Below are 16,372 nucleotides of genomic sequence, written 5' to 3' on the forward strand. Positions count from 1 at the left end.
TATATTCACATATACTTATAGCCCGTAATTAAAAGTTAATTTAGTAAATGTTGTCTGGGCATTTACCATGTTGAAATTACAGTTTTATGTGTTCCAGAAAAGCTATTGATAAACTAAACTCAATCCATTTATTTAGTGATTTTCCAGAACAGTAGGGGCGGGTAATACAATAGGTAGGTGATCTTGGGATGAGCAGAATTAGTAAACTAAGTCTCAAAAGGAGAGTTTAAATCCAGGCAGAGAATAGAGACATTTTCCAGAGGGAGCCTCAGAAAATACCTGCAGGAGGAGGTGGCCTTTGAGACTAGTATTGGGGAATTCAGATAGGAGAAGGGAAAGGATGAACAGGGACGGAGACGGAGGAGTACAGAACGTGTGAACATTTACTGAGAGCCCAGTCTAGCAGTGCATTGTAGCAGTCCAATTAAACGATGCTTCACAACACACCAGGAGTAAGAGTAAAGAACGCTGAGAAAACAGACTGGAGTGTGTGGGGTGTGGCTTTAGAATGAACCACAGCTTTAGGTCAGGAACTGAGCACAGACAGGCCCAAGGTCTCTGCATGACCCTTGGGGAGGTTTGTGTGGAACAGCATGTGGAATGCCTAAGGAGGACGGACAGGTGGAGGTCAAAGCAACAACAGGTCATGGGAGGAAGGTGGGGTGGGGAAGACAAGGGGTGAGCCCATGGGTGATGGCAAGAGGGCTGAGTGGAAAGGGCTGGCAGAGCTTCCAGATGCAGCACTGAGAAGGCCAGGGTAGAGGTCAGTTTGGGAGTTAGCACTTTATGAGAATTGTAGCTCTGGGAGCATGAAAACCCAGAGGAAGAAAAATATGAAGACAGAAACAGTCCTAAGACAGAAACCTGGGGAAATGCCAACATACAGATTTAAATAGATACAAGTAAAATTAAGAGTGATAGTAAACTCCTTTTTATTTAATTGTAGGAACTAAAAAATGCACACACAAAATATTTTCCTTACTCCCAACTACTCTTTTTCACAATTTCATGCTGAGCATCTGTGGCCTTACACATTTCTCTAAATTTATTATTGAAAGATGAATCTATCTATCCTTTTTGTTCATAACTGTGAGTTTGACAGAGGGATGATGAATCCAGCCCTTTTTCTTTTCTCCTCCACACTTGACTACTTCCCACCAGTCTTTTTTATTTATAGTCTTCCTTCTTTTCTGTTTTTCCGTCAAACTAGTATATGATGCACCAAGAGTGCATGGCTCTCTGTCCTTCCTGTAACTTTGATTATAAAAGCCCCAGAGTTAAAAATGAAGTCCCAAAGTGACTGTCACCTTCCCATTTTTTATAAATTGTCTCTGACCCTTTATGTCTGCTTATCTCAAACCCATGTACAACTTTTGCTAGAATTGCTAAAGATGCGTGTGATTCTGGGGCAGTCCAGTTCACTCAGGGTGACTCCGAGTGACCAACTCTGGGCTGGTTAGTTTCTTAGTTGAATTTATTCACTGAATGGGGCATGAGGCTCAGAAACTAATGAAATTGCTAAGAATGACAGGAGTTACTGTACACAACTCAAATTGTTGCAGTTTTTACCTGTCTACATTTTTAGAGTGAAAAAAATATCACCGATGATGTAAGTAGAATTGGGGAACCCTGTGTAGGAAGATAGGAGGTAAAACCTAATTTTTAAACCATTTGCCATAAAAGTTTTATATGTGGATTTGAAAAAACTCAGTCATAGAATTGAGTAGGTAAAATAAATACTAAGAGTAATTGAGTAATATACTTGAATCTCCTCATGTACCTTTGTAGATTTAAAATACTTCACATCTTGTCTTCTTTAGGGTATTTTCTTGCCCAAAGAAGAATATTTGGAGGTTTATAATACACAGAGTTAGTACTTACTATGTTACTAATTACTGTCCTTGAAAGAGAATGTAGTTTAACAACCAGAAATTATAATCTAATTAAAATATCACTTTTCTATCATTTAACTTTTTATTTCAGTTTCCTTTAGTTATTTGTATTGGAGTAATTCATGCATGTAGTTTAAGGAGTCAAATACTTTCCCAAATCTTGTTAGAAGAAATGAGAGATGCAACCAATTACACCATTTCAGCCAAGTTTTTGGTGTTTACTTCCATCTCTCCAAACAGTCTTTTTATATTTTTACCTTCATTTCCTTTCAGTATTAGTCATGCTTTTGGCTTTACATCACGAACATTAAGGATTTGACTCCCTCTCGCCCCACACCCCATCTGTCTCTTTCACACACGAGCACACAGTGAATTCTTTCAGTGCCTTCGTCTTCTGATATAGTTATGTCTTAGTCTTCATTTCATCAGTATTCATTTCCTTTCATTTTGACAACGTAATAGTAATTGTGGTTGAACCATGAGTGAGTCAATGATTATTTTCCTTTTTATACAATAATTTTTTCTGGACATTAATAATATTTTGGGTTAAATGCTTAGATTTCTACATATTTATCAAAAATTTCCTCTGAGTTATATAGTTTTATTATATCCCAGCATATATAAGTTTTTCATGTTCTTAAAGAAATCTTGCCCTGGCTAGCGTAGTTCAGTGGATTGAGCGTGGGCTGGGAACCAAGGAGTCACGGGTTTGATTCCCAGTCAGGGCACATGCCTGGGTTGCGGGCCAGGTCCCCAGTGGGGGCCACGTGAGCAGCAACCACACATTGATCTCTCTCTCTCTCTCTCTCTCTCTCTCTCTCTCTCTCTCTCTCTCTCTCTTTCTCCCTCCCTTCCACTCTAAAAATAAATAAAATTCTAAATAAATAAATAAATAAATAAATCTCTCCTGGAGCCTCCGGGCTGCCCCATTCCAGGGTGCTTACTTTTGGTGTGTCTTCTTAGCTGTCACCTAGACACCTCCCCTACATCCTGAGGGTCCATTCACCTTTCCTGATTCTTCTTCCTTCCTTTAGTTTAGTTCCTTCTTTTTGGTGGAACACCTCCTCAGTTAGCTTCCTGAGAAAGGGGATCAGAAGCAGTAAGAGTCTTTGATGCCATACATTGCTTTTAGTGGTACTCACACCTAATGGGTAGTTTGGCTACAGAATTCCAAATGTGAGCTCCTAGAAGTTTCCTGGTTCACAGCATTGTGACTGAGAAACCTGATATCATTCTTTTTGTTGGTCCTTTGTAAGAACTGAATCTTTTCTCTATGGATACTCATGATCTTTTTTAAACCAGCTTTAGGAAATTTCACAAAAGTATTCTTTGGTTCAGGCCTATTTTAGTCCATTTTTCAGGGCTCTTTCAGACTGCTAACTCATACATTCCAGTTCTGGAATATTCTTGGGTGATTGTGTTGATGATTTCCTTATCTCAGTTTTCTCTTTTTGGAATCCTGTTGCTTAGATATCAGATCTTCTGGATTATCCTTCTAACTTTATTGTTGTTTTGTCCTTTTTGCTCTATATTCTGAGAAGTCTCTTCAACCTTATTTTCTAACCCTTGCTTTTATGTTATGATGTCATATTTTAAATTTCCATAAGCTTTTCTTATTCTCTGAACCTTCCTTCAGTCCTTGATCCATGGTTGCAATATCTCCTCTTATCTTTCTGATAAAAGATAATGTTTTAATTTTTTTTCCTTCATAGTCTGATTTCAGCAATGGCTCATTTGTTTATTTTGGTTTCTGTCTTTCATATTTGAAGCTTTCCTCATAATACTTGATGATTTTTGGCTTTTTGTGTGTGTTCGCAGGTGGGGCACTAAAAAGGCACTTGGAATAGCTTGCACATTTGGAGTGCGTACTGAGTGGTCTTCACCGAGCAGAGGCCAGACTTGCACCAGGACATTGAAATTCATGTCCTGTCTGCTCGTTTGTGCTGGCGGACTGCCTAGTGGCAAAAGCTCTAAGCTCTGGCCTGCAGGATAAAGGCCTGGATGCAGAAGTCTGGGGACCAAGTGGGAGGAGGAAGCTCCAGATTCCCGATGTTTTCATGGTCACTCTATCTTCTCTGCCTCCAACCCTGCTGACCTTTTTTACCCCCAGACCCTGTGTCCATTATCCCGTTCCATACCCACAGCATGGGGACTGAGCTTTCAGTTCACACCTCCTGCTTCAGCCTCACTTTTCTCCCCTTCTCTGGAGGTGCTGTTGCTGCCAGTCCCTGAGCCTTTCAAGTCTTCTCCACTGTCACTGTTCTGGCACGTTCTCTCCTCCGCAGCACTAGGAGTGGATTGAGCTAGTTTTAGCTTTCTGTTCTCTAGCTTCCAAAATTGGTCAGTTATCTCCACTGCATAGGCTATGTCATTTAAAAGAAACAAAGAAGCCTCAGCTGCTGTGGCTCAGTTGATTGAGTGATGGTGTGTGAACCAAAGGGTCGTGGGTTCAATTCCCTGTCAGGGCACATGCCTGGGTTGCGGTCCAGGTCCCCAGGGGGTGTGTGTGAGAGAGACAACTACACGTTGATGTTTCTCTCCCTCTCTTTCTCCTTCCCATCCCCTCTCTAAAAATAAAAAAATAATAAAATAAAACTTTAAAAAAAGGAAAATAAAATATAAGTAAAAAAATGGAGGTAAGCAAACAATCTCACTTTTATTTTAGGGGATTCTGAGAATGAGGCAGAGTAAACTGTAAATGTTGAATTGGTCAACTGTAACAAACCTGCTTTTTATTCTTCAGGTACAGACAATCGGGCAGAAATATTAAGATTACGAAGACGATTTTTAAAGGACCAGGAAAAGCTCAGTTTGATTTATGCAAAAAAAAATGTTGTTGAACAAAAACGAGAGAAGGTTTGTATGTTTCTCAAGAATTTGATTGGTTTGAAATATCTATTTTATACACGTACACTAAGGAAACAAACTTTCTGCCAGATATTGGTTCCATTATTGGTCTACAAATCAAAATCACTGAAGCAGCATTGTCTGACCTGAAGGTACTTATGAGCCATAGTCTCCTCTGAGTAATGTAGATGTAAAGGGCATTCAGGACTCACAGATGAGGTTGTGGGAAATTGGAATGAAACATGAGTGGGTCATCCCCTGAATCTGGTGCATCCTGGCTCATAGGCACTGGCAGGACCCCATCTCTGCCCCTTCTTTCAGCCTCTCATCACAGCTTAGATTTGTTCTCTTTGAACAGACTGACTTTCTCTATGTGGTGGAACTGTGACCACCAATTACTCCTGAATTTTACATATTATAACTGTAGCTGCTGGGAAGGGATTGCTCCACTCTCTGCCTCAAAGCCCGAGTCTTGACCCACGACTCTCCTTGGAGGTACCTGGATGGAGGGAATGTTTGGCCCAGAGGAAGGCGTGGGCAGGGCTAGGCAGAAAGACCAGAGCTATCTGCTGAAAGCAGTGATTTGAGACACAAGTATGGCTTGAATTAACAGCTAAACCTTTTTCAGAATGTGGAAACAATGCAATAATTTGTTTGCCATAGTTTCAGTCTTATAAATCAGTAATTATGATAAAAATTTTTAAGAAAAAAAGATTAGATTGAGTAAAAGAAAAAACCCTGTCTTTGCTCTGATTCAGTTTAAATCCTTAACCACTTAATTAACTTCCAAATCTGAGTATAAAGTGGTCGAATGGTTCCACTGTATCTTCTGTATCCACTCTATTTTTCTTCTTCCTCTTGTCTCTGTAACTGCAACTCTTCTTTTGCGGACTACAAAATCACTATTCCAAGTTTATCACACCTGGAGGGCTCCTAATTAAACCTGAAACCTGACTAGGCATGCCTGAAGGAAATAACAATATCTAGACAGCAGAAGGAAGAGATAAAACCAGGATGGTTAGATAGAAATGGCAGTTATTCTGGCCTGATCCAAAGGCCTTCTTAGTAATTAAGAAGTGTGGAGTAGCCTGCGCTATGAGGCCACACGTGCCCTCTGACATCGGTGTTCTGATTTGAAGTGGCTGGCCACTTGTTAAGAGCAAGGTGGAAAAAATCAGGTGTCAGAAGGCCATGCACTTGTAGGCATTTGTTTGTTGGAGCATTGTGCTCGGTGTCTGGAACTACTCAGTGCTGGAGGTGAAGAGGTGGGTGTAGTATGTGCAGTGTTGGGCGTTGACCAGTTAACCAAGTAATGAGCGTGTCTGGAAGAAGAAGTAGTGAGGTGGGCCTCTTTGAAAAGATTGTATCTGAGTTGGGAACCAAATGGTAAATAAAACACTGTGGAAAGACATTTTGGCAAAGAGATGAGCAGTTACCCACGGCCCTGCATGGGGGAGAGTCATGGGTTGGGGTGATTAAGGATGGAATGGAAGACCCAGACTGGCCTTGCTGGGTGAGCAGGGCCTGGAGGGTCTGGTTGTTGGAGGGGCTGTGGTGGTCACGCCAGGCCTCATAGCTGAGGTTTACTCAGAGAGTATTAAGGAAATATAACTCTCTAATGTGTGGCTTTAAAAAGTTTTCAGATTACTTTGTAGTAAATATTTAAATTCTTTTCACTGCTCATCCGCCATAGTGATTTTTCTTTTGGACTTACCATCATCAACTGGTAAAGATAGTGACTGAACCATTTTGGATACAAATTGTCATTGATTCACATTTATGTTAAAAATGGGTACTCACAGTTTCATAGCTCATGTACTACTGATTTTCTCAAATAACAATTCAAATCTCCAATCTGCCTTTTTGGTTCTGATTATTATAGGAGATCAAGAGTGAGTTAAAAATGAAGCATGATGCTCAAGTCATTTTGTACAGAAGTTACCGTCAAGGAGATCTTCCTGACATTCAGATTAAATACAGCAGCCTGATCACCCCCTTGCAAGCTGTGGCTCAGGTTGGTCCTTGAACGCTGCATTTTCTATGGTGGATAAAACCTGTTAGAACAGTTCACTATATCATAAATGAGGTGTTGATTTGTCCTAAACAGTGGACTTGGTTAGAAGACCTTGTTCCAAGTCTGAGATCTGCCATTTCCTTTTCACACGTGAGACTCTGGCTTGGAGTCATGTAGAAGAGAGCCCTACAATGGGAGTGCTTGTCAAGATGAGTAATGCTCTGAGCCAGTGTTCTAATCTTTGAAATCAGGGAGTAAAATCGAATTTTCTTACCAATAATGTTAGAATGAAGTAATGTGAAAAAAGTCACTTTAATGTGCTAAGCCATTCACATCATTGCATATATAGAGTCCTTTTGGGAGGGGGGTAGAGTCAGTAGATTATCGGTTTATCAGTGGGATCAGTATTCTTCCTTCTCTGTGTTCTCTGGATAGCAGAGGACTGGAAATATTTTTTCTAAGTCGTTAGATGTAAAGTTAGAAGTTTTCTAGCTGAATTTTTTGATAAAAACGGGATATTTATCCCCCAACAGCTTTATTAAGATTCTTTTGACTTTTATTGAATTAACTTTTAAATCAAAGAGTTTATAGTATATAGTATGCTAGTTAGTAAAATAAAATACCTTATATTCTATTGTAGTTAAGTTTCCAGTAGTAATATTGATTATAATAGGTTATATCAGCGTAGCCCCTGACTACTTTTTAAGCTTTTTATTTAATCTAAACAATTACAGATTACAGGAATTTGCGAAACTAGCACATAGTCCCACGTACCCTTCATCTAGCTTCCTTCAGTCGTGTTACAACAGTGTCAACTGGACTGCAGACCTTGTTCAGTCTCATCATTTTCCTCTGCATTTGTGAGTGTGTTGGAGAGAGCTTTTGTGCAGTTGTATCCCGTGGACAGGTGCATGTAATTACCATCACAGTTGCTCTTGGTTGTTATGGAGTGCTTTCACATTTCTTCCATTGGATTCTCCCAGCAACTTTGTGACATTGAAGCAGTAATTAGACGCATTTACAAATGAGGAATTGAAGATTAGCAAAGAATGGATAGTGCGGCTAAAGCCATTTGCCTCACTGATCATGGAGTAAGGACAGTGGCCTCCGTGTTGTGATGCCTGGTCCAGTGCTTTTTCTGTGTTACCACTATTTACCGGTTTCTCTAGTGCCTTGCATGCATGTGCTCACATCCCTGATTCAAAAGTGATGTTGACACCGGCTCTTGTAGGCCGTTCACTCCTCTTCACACTGGACGGGTATGTGATCTGTGATGCTGGTAATAGGTCAGCAAGCCTGAGACTGCTGGACACCTGTGTCCAAGTCAGCTCATCTCATTTGTTCTTGGATAAAAAAATGATGGCAGATATTGTTTTGATAAATCATGTCTATGTTTTTTTCTTTAAGGAGGAATGTGTTTATTCAAATTTTTATTAATTTTTTAAATTCCAATACTTTATTTATTCAACAAATGTTACTGTATGGAGTAACAGTCAGTGTGCCACAGACTGTTCTAAGGTAGGATGCGGCTGCGGATGAAACGGAGGAGGGCCCCTGTGCTGTCTCAGGACTGCTGGTCTTCGTCGGGGCCCTCGCCTACGGAGAGCATTGGAAAGGAGCATGTAAAGTAGCCATTAACAGGCCTGGCAGCAGCCTCCTATGGCTCCGAAGACATTGTTTGTCTTAGTTACCACTGCAGTTATCGTAACAGACTGACCATGTGAGACTCCCTGGAAAATAAAGGAATTTCTGCATGAGTCACAAAAATCATGGGGTTTTAGACATGGAAACCTGTCTGCTACATGTTAAGTGAAACAGGCAGGTTACAAAACAAGACACTGTAAAAGACTGCAGTCAGTGAGAGACCAGCCGTGATAGTGACTGTTTTATGTAGTATAATTATGGGTGATATTTACTTTCTTTTTTTTATTCTAATCTGTATTTTCTAAAAGTTTATATAGCAACTATTATAACTTTTCATAAGACAAATACATTACTTAAGAAACAAAGTATAAGTCAAATTGTACTTTTTCTTTAGATAAAACTTTTATCAAACAAAATAATTTTAAATTTTTATTCATGTACTCATGCCATCATTAAAAAAATATAGACACAACATGCCAGAAACTCTCCGTAGAACTGGTGTTACAGACAGATAAAGGGCAGTGTTCCACGGTGATGGATATGAGGGTGAAGCCGTGAAAGCAGTGGAGAGACGAATAGCCAAAACACGAAAACACACAAATGGCTCCTTCTGGTTTTAATAGTTTGAATGGTCAAAATGATGGGGTTTTGAAAGTTAAAACTAGCATTTTAGTTATGTTCATTGGTTAGTTAAGCTTTACAGTGATGCTCATGTGAGGATTAATACCTAAAAATCTAATTTAATCTTTCCCCAAGATTTTATGAGTTACTGAACTGAACACTTGACACACATTATCTTGGCTAGCTTTTACCAAAACCCTATTAGAAGTGTTGTTACCCTCATTTTAGTTATGGGGAATCTGAAGGCCCAGAGTCACTCAGGAGTTAAGATATGTGGTTACAAAGGTGATTAAGCCAGCTTTTAAAGTCATATCTCTGGGTCCAGAATCTATGCTGTCATGCCTTTCTTAAGACACATGTCAAACAGGTATCTTTGGTTAAATTCCAAATAGTCCCCTTGTCAATGCCTGTTAAAACTTTCAAAATAGAAAGGAGATGTTTAGTGAATATGTTTGCAACAGTTAGTGTTTTCAAATAAAGCTTTGATAGTTGGTAAATTAAAGCATTTTTACTGTAGATTCTAATTTGTCTTTGTTTTGAATATTTTACAGAGAGACCCAATAATTGCAAAGCAGCTTTTTGGCAGCTTGTTTTCCTCAATTGTAAAAGAGATGGATAAATATAAGACCATGTCCGAGAAAAACAACGTCACTCAAAAGTTGCTCCAGGACTTCAGTCATTTTCTTAACACCACTTTCTATTTCTTCCCACCGTTTGTCTCTTGTATCCAGGTAAAGTCTACACACACACTCTTCATAATATATGCATTATCTGCTTTGCCTTTGCATGACTATGTCATAATAATTTCATTTGTTTCACAAGTTCTGATACAAGGTGTTTAACAGAGGAAATGTACTCTGTTTTGGTTACTTCTTCCCAGATGGGTAAATGTAATTTATTTGTACTTAAAAAAAAAAAAATGACCGGATAATCAGAAATCAGACTTGATGTCACAGTTCTCTGGTTTTTAATAAGCCATTCCCTTCAGGTTTCACTTACCCTGCATATTGTGTAGTTGTTTTTCCTTAGGTAGTATTTCACCAAATTCTTTCTGGCTTCCTGACTGCCTTCAAGAGACGTTGATTGACATTGTTCTAAGTAGGGGGGTGATGAAGAGCCATAAGTCTCTCTGTCCTCATATTTCAGATGAGCGACAGATAATAATAAAACAGGCAGATATAGAATATGAGGTAGTAGAAGGTGTCATAGAATGTGAGTAGTATGGCCCTGGTTGGTGTGGCTCAGTGAATTGAGTGCCAGCCTGTGAATCAAAAGGTTCCTGGTTCAATTCCCAGTCAGGGCACATGCCTGCATTGCAAGCCAGGTCCCCAATTAGGGGCATGCAATCTCTCACACATTAATGTGTCTCTCCTTCTCTTTCTCCCTCCCTTTCCCCCTCTCTAAAAGTAAATAAAATCTTTAAAAAAAAAAAAAACTGGAGTAGTATAGAAGTTAACTAAAGAATGTATCTTATAATTAAGCAGGTACATGTAAGATGCCTTTTGATCAGGGATGTATGTGTTATTATACATACTACTTAGGTGGAGTGTCAGAAAAGGCCTTTCTAAGGCAGTGTGGTTTGAGCAGAGAACCTAATGTAGGCAAACTTTGAGTTTCGCTAAAACATACTTTTGGAAGACTACTTTTTCATGTAAGAAATATTTTCTTTGCCACTCAAAACATGGATCATTAATAAGTCTGTAATACAAAATCTTTTTGGTTTGTTTTAGTATTTTTAGTAACCTTCCTGGAATAATTTTTAAATATTATTTATTAGTACCTTTAGTTTGCACACTAATTGGGTAATAATTCCCCAAGATGAGTACTTGGTTTTTATGTTTTGTTCTTTTTGATGTAGCATGAATCTGTTACAGTTTTTAAAATACATTCTAATTTTATTGGTTTATAATTTACAAGTAGAATTTCTTTGTTGTTTTTGTCCTGGCCACATAAAGATAAAGTTTGAGTAATTTTATTGAATCAGCCAGTATTTCAAAGTAACTTTATCTTTACATTGATATTTTGAAGTGATTTTTAAAATCTGAACTTCTAGTTTTGTTCCTTTATTTTTAAAAATAGTTTTTTTCATTGTTATTTAGGAACGTCATTAACTGTCATTAAGTAAATAAATAACTTCTAACCACCCTAGACCTTACTATTTGACACTGACCATGGAAAAAGCAGCACGAATAGAAGTCAGTGCCTGCAGTTCACAGCATTTGATGACTTTCTCTTTGGGGTTCATATCTGAAACTATGGTTTATTTTCTCTCTCCATGTAATCATAGTACATTTGGCATAGCATTCACATGAGTTCATTTTTAGCAAGGATGACTGATCTCTGAGGTGCTCCTGCCTCGCCAGAACTGCCCACAGTGAGTTTCTTGTCTATGATGTATCCTAACCACATCCTTCAAACTGAAAGAAAAATCTGTTTGGCAGTTTTCCTGTGACACAGTCAGTGACTGGCAAACAGACATTAATTTGGTGCCCTACATTTATCCTATTCATTGCTTATTTTAACTTTATATAAAATTTTGATTTTTTTCGCAAAACACTTGTTGAGGATGTTCTATAGGCAAATCTCTATTTAAAATCTGGAATATTTGAAACAAAGAAATTCTGCCTGCCTTCACCTACTGCAATTTGATAAAGGTAAAAACAAGGAGTGATTTTATTAATTCCAGGAGACAGTCAATATTTTAAAAATTAGGCTTCATTACTTTGTTCTGTTTTGGAATTATAAGAAGTGAAGTCAATTGCCTACATTTTTTTGCTTAGCAAATCATTCTCTTTCTTTAAAGATTTTATTTATTTATTTATTTTTAGAGAGAGAGGAAGGGAGGGAGAAACAGAGGGAGGAAAACATTAATGTGTGAGAGAAACATGGATCGGCTGCCTCTCACACACCCCCACCCAGGGGCCTGGCCTGCAACGCAGGCATGCGTCCTGGACTGGAATTGAAATAGTGACCTCTCAGTGAGACGAGGCCCAACCCACTGAGCCAAGCCAGTCAGGGCTAGCAAGTCATTCTTTATAGAGTGAAATGATACTGCCAACAAGATTATACAGAATAGTCAATCTTCCTCAAAACAGACTTACAGAACTCATTTAAATTATGGGTACACATTTACGTATAAAGAAATGATATCCCAATAATAGCTGTTTATTAATTAAAACCATCTCATGAAACACATCTCTTGGGCAAATAGGGATAAATCTTAAGATACATGCAATCAGACACAACATTGTTTTGGTGTCTATAGGACACTCAGATTGAGGGTTATAACGTAAAGGTCAATATAATAATTCCTGGGTGACAAGAGATGGAAAAAAGGTGTGAAGTAGAATAATGGAGATATGTGTTCCTGCTTTTTGATGATCAGATAGGAAATCTTTGTGTTTTAGCTACTTTTCTCATCAGTTCATGCTGAATATTCCTGGAAACCGCAATTATTGTTTGGATATATAGAATATATATTAAAATCTTCGTATTTTGCTAGTGGGTTTTTTGTTTTGTTTTATTTTGTTTTTTAACTTTAAATTAATCCCTGGCAGTGTAAAAATAAAAGCTCCTTTGAGCAAATTGAAGGTTGAGGACAATTTAATAGAATTATACAGAGAAACTTTTGGTTATATCACTGCTTACATTAAAACTTTTTTTTAATGTTTAATTAGTAGAATGACTTATTCACTTGTGAAGACATGGTCAAAGTTCCACAAGCTAAATAGCTACATGTGTTTGTGGTTTCACAGGAAATAAGTTACCAACACACAGACCTGCTGAGCCTTGATCCAGCTTCTGTCAGTGCGGGCTGCCTGGCCAGTCTGCAGCAGCCTGTGGGCATCCGCCTTCTGGAGGAGGCCTTGCTCCACCTGGTACCTCAAGAGCCACCTGCCAAGCGAGTTCGGGGGAGGTCCTGCCTCTCTCCTGATGTTCTCAGATGGATGGAACTTGCTAAGTAAGCTCTGTGATCCAGACAACCTTGGGAGAGCAGTGAATTTCACCAAAGTAATACAGAAAAATCTTGACTTCATTTTGGCGGAAAATGAACAAAAAAAGTTGATAGTAACACTTATAAAATTTTTTGAAAAATCTTTCAGGTTGAGTACCATTCCATGGGTCAAGAATAGTTGCCATGACAAGGAGAGCCTTGCCCAAGGAAAGGTTAATTAAACCTGATTAATTTATTTCATTATAGAGTCTTTTTGGACTTGGGGTATTATGCACCAAGTTTAATTTCCTATAAAGTGTGGCTGTAACTTACAGTTTTTAGTATTTTGAATGTTTTTGCTGCTTTGCTATACAAAATAGAGGATGATTTATTATTTTCATCAGGATTCAAACTTTTAGGAATAATTTTGCCCAGTTATTTTCTTTATTTTGGGAAAAAATTCCATTTTGTAGTCATGTCATTTTGCATTATCTGATTCTTCCCTTACCTGTGGTTTTATCATAACAGGTAAAACCACAGGTAAGGGAGGCCTGAGAAGGCTTATCCTGAGAAGCTTGCTGGATTAAGTTGAAATTTAATTTGAACTTCTATTTTATAACACTGATTTTTAGATCTTAAAGTTCTGGGGGAAAAAGAGTAGGAGTGCAGATTCTTTGTACTTTTCACGGTTTTGTGGTCATTTCTATCTTTTTAAATTTAGGCTATGAGTGAATCAGGCATCGTGTCAGCTGCGAAGAATTAAAATATGAATTCAACCTATCTTACAACTCATAAAACTAGCCATCCAGTAGGAAATGTGTGTGCTTATATACTTAACTAACCATAAAACGAAGTAGGAGGTGATGAGTTCTCTGAGAGGCGAGGTAAATCCTAGGACAGTTCAGAGAGTGCATCTTGGCTTTCTGTCTTTCGTGTGTACAGGGTGGAGCAAAAGTAGGTTTATAATTGTGAATGCACAAGACACAGTTTATTCTTGTACTGTTTATTAACTCTTGTATTATTTTCCATATAAACAACTACAAACCTACTTTTCTCCCACCCTGTATGTGATCAGCAAGTAACACTTTGTATATTTAGCATTTTCAGGGAGTGATAACTCATGTAATGTGTACTTACTGGGTAAATGAAGCACACACTTTTAAACATTTTTTCTAACTTTGTTTAATACTTTCTCATACTTTTGTATATAACACTTTTGCATTCCTTTCACACAGTTTTGAGAACATAATTTAGCCTTTGTTGGTATGTCACAGTCCTGGTTTTGCCCGTGTTATTGTATGTAGAACCCAGGAATCTCGGGGCCAGTGTAAGTTGGACGTGAGGCTGACCTGTTTGCTGAGTTTCTGAAAAATGTTTATATCCTTCATCTCCTCTTGGGCTCTTGAGTTGTTAAAGTTTAAGGTTTACCTTTACTTTTTTCTTACCTTTAATGCTCTATGAGTCGGGCAATAAGAGAGCCATATGTGTAAGATTTTTATCTAAGTTCGTAACAATGGGCTCTAAGAGAGAGCTCATGGGTCTCTTGATGAAAATATGTAAGATTTCATACCTGGGAAGGGACCAAACTGGAGAAAAACCAAGGAGGAAGCCGCACTTGCCTGACTGGTCAGGTGACTGCAGATTAAGAACAGTGACATTTGTGTTGAAGCGTTTATAGGAGGGAAAATTTTTCACGGGGAAGGGAACAAACTTAGACACTTAATTTAGAATATCTTAGTTATTCTAAATAACCAAGGGAGAAATGTGGTTGATGGGGTCAAGCAGATTTGTGTTCATGTGAAAGGATAAAGAATGCTCTAGCAAACATTAAGGCTATAAGAATATTGCTTGTCAATAGAATTCAGATTGCCCATAGAACCCAGATTAAAGCATAGCATCAATAAGACCTGTATTAATTTTTACTCACTTCTGGGTTCTTGACTACTTTCCAAATTTTAGAGCTAGACAAGGATTCTGAATAGCTCACCCGCGGATGTGTGCAGTGTTACTGTAATGGTACCAATAATGTGGAAAACGTTTATTTGACACCATAATTTGTACACTGTAAACCTATGATATTTTCATATTGCACTGTACATGCACCTTAGAATAATTTCTGCCTTATGTATGGTTAAAGTAGTAAAACCTAATGGTAACTTCAAAATTTTCAAGATTTTGTAGTTTTATAAAACAAAATGATATCTTTTAGTTAATACAATATGTGATATCTTGACTTAATATCATTTTATTATAATAAATACTTAAAATTTTTGAGGCATTCATTAATTTGGACTTTTCCTTTGGCTTGTTTTGTAGATTGTACAGATCAATTGGAGAATATGATGTGCTCCGTGGCATTTTTAGCAGTGAGATAGGAACAAAGCAAGTCACTCAGAAAGCGTTATTAGAAGAAGCCAGAAGTAATTATTCTGAAGCTGCTAAGCAGTATAATGAGGTAAAACTGATGTCTAGCAAATGTCAGTTGATTAAATACTTGTGATCTGTGGATGGAACAACTGTTAGTTTTAAATTTTAGAGCTTCATAGTGTTTCAGCTTTATTCCTTAGATTTTACACAAATAGCAGAGAATGGTTTCATAATAACCAAAATGTGAAATATTGTGTCTCTTACTCTTTTTAAGAAAACATCATTGAGGCCCTGGCTGTGTAGCTCAGTTGGTTAGAGCATCATCCTGATACACCAAGGTTGTGGGGTTTGATCCCTGGTTGGGGCACATACAAGAATCAACCAATGAATACATAAATAACTGAAACAACAAATTAATATCTCTCTCTCTCTCTCTCTCAATAAGTAAAAAAAAAATCATAAAATAGAAAACATTTAATAAATTACCAAATACTATAAAACTAAGACATTTCAGTATCTGCTAGTATTATATAATTTCTGTTTGAGTAGTTTTCCTTTGGCAAGTAAAAAATTTATGGAGAGGTAAGTGAGAATTGGTTTTGGGAAGATGACTGACTATAAATTCAGTTTTATTTATTTTGTGTTTTGAGTTGCCAGTGGCTATCCCAAGTGTAGAGGTCTTGCAAGTATTTGAAATCCAGAGTCTATGACCTTTGAGACTCTTGAATGAGCAATTCAGGTTGTATAATTCTCTGCAATTTTCTGTAAATATTCTATTTTCCAATTTTTATTCTAAGAACTTTATACATAGTAAATAGCCCACAGTATTGATTTAATTCTAAGTATGGGTCATTTAAAGTCTTCATTTTGTTAATTGGCTTCATTGGTAAGTTTCTCAGGGAAATGGTGTTTGTTTGGTTAGGGTTTTTATATTTATTTGTCACTATAATATTCCTTTTGTTTTTTTCTCTTCCATTATCATAAACCTGAAAATAATTGTCCTTACTATGAATATTATACCTGCATTATTTCAAATATATTTCATCTGTATCT

At 37.7% G+C, this 16,372-nt stretch overlaps 1 protein-coding gene across 5 annotated transcripts in view; it reads left to right on the plus strand.

Annotated features, from left to right (window-relative positions):
* Nucleotides 1-16,372, plus strand: part of PRKDC (protein kinase, DNA-activated, catalytic subunit) — a 202,964-nt gene that overhangs the window by 130,038 nt on the left and 56,554 nt on the right. For all 5 annotated transcript variants that reach the window (XM_053929460.1, XM_024578234.4, XM_045186077.2 and 2 more), the window contains 5 exons: nucleotides 4,636-4,748; nucleotides 6,622-6,753; nucleotides 9,570-9,749; nucleotides 12,774-12,979; nucleotides 15,269-15,407. In XM_053929460.1, the coding sequence (XP_053785435.1) occupies nucleotides 4,636-4,748; nucleotides 6,622-6,753; nucleotides 9,570-9,749; nucleotides 12,774-12,979; nucleotides 15,269-15,407 (770 nt within the window). The remainder of the gene's footprint in view (nucleotides 1-4,635; nucleotides 4,749-6,621; nucleotides 6,754-9,569; nucleotides 9,750-12,773; nucleotides 12,980-15,268; nucleotides 15,408-16,372) is intronic.

Source organism: Desmodus rotundus, chromosome 8 (assembly GCF_022682495.2).
Source record: "Desmodus rotundus isolate HL8 chromosome 8, HLdesRot8A.1, whole genome shotgun sequence".
NCBI classification, from domain to species: Eukaryota; Metazoa; Chordata; class Mammalia; order Chiroptera; family Phyllostomidae; genus Desmodus; species Desmodus rotundus.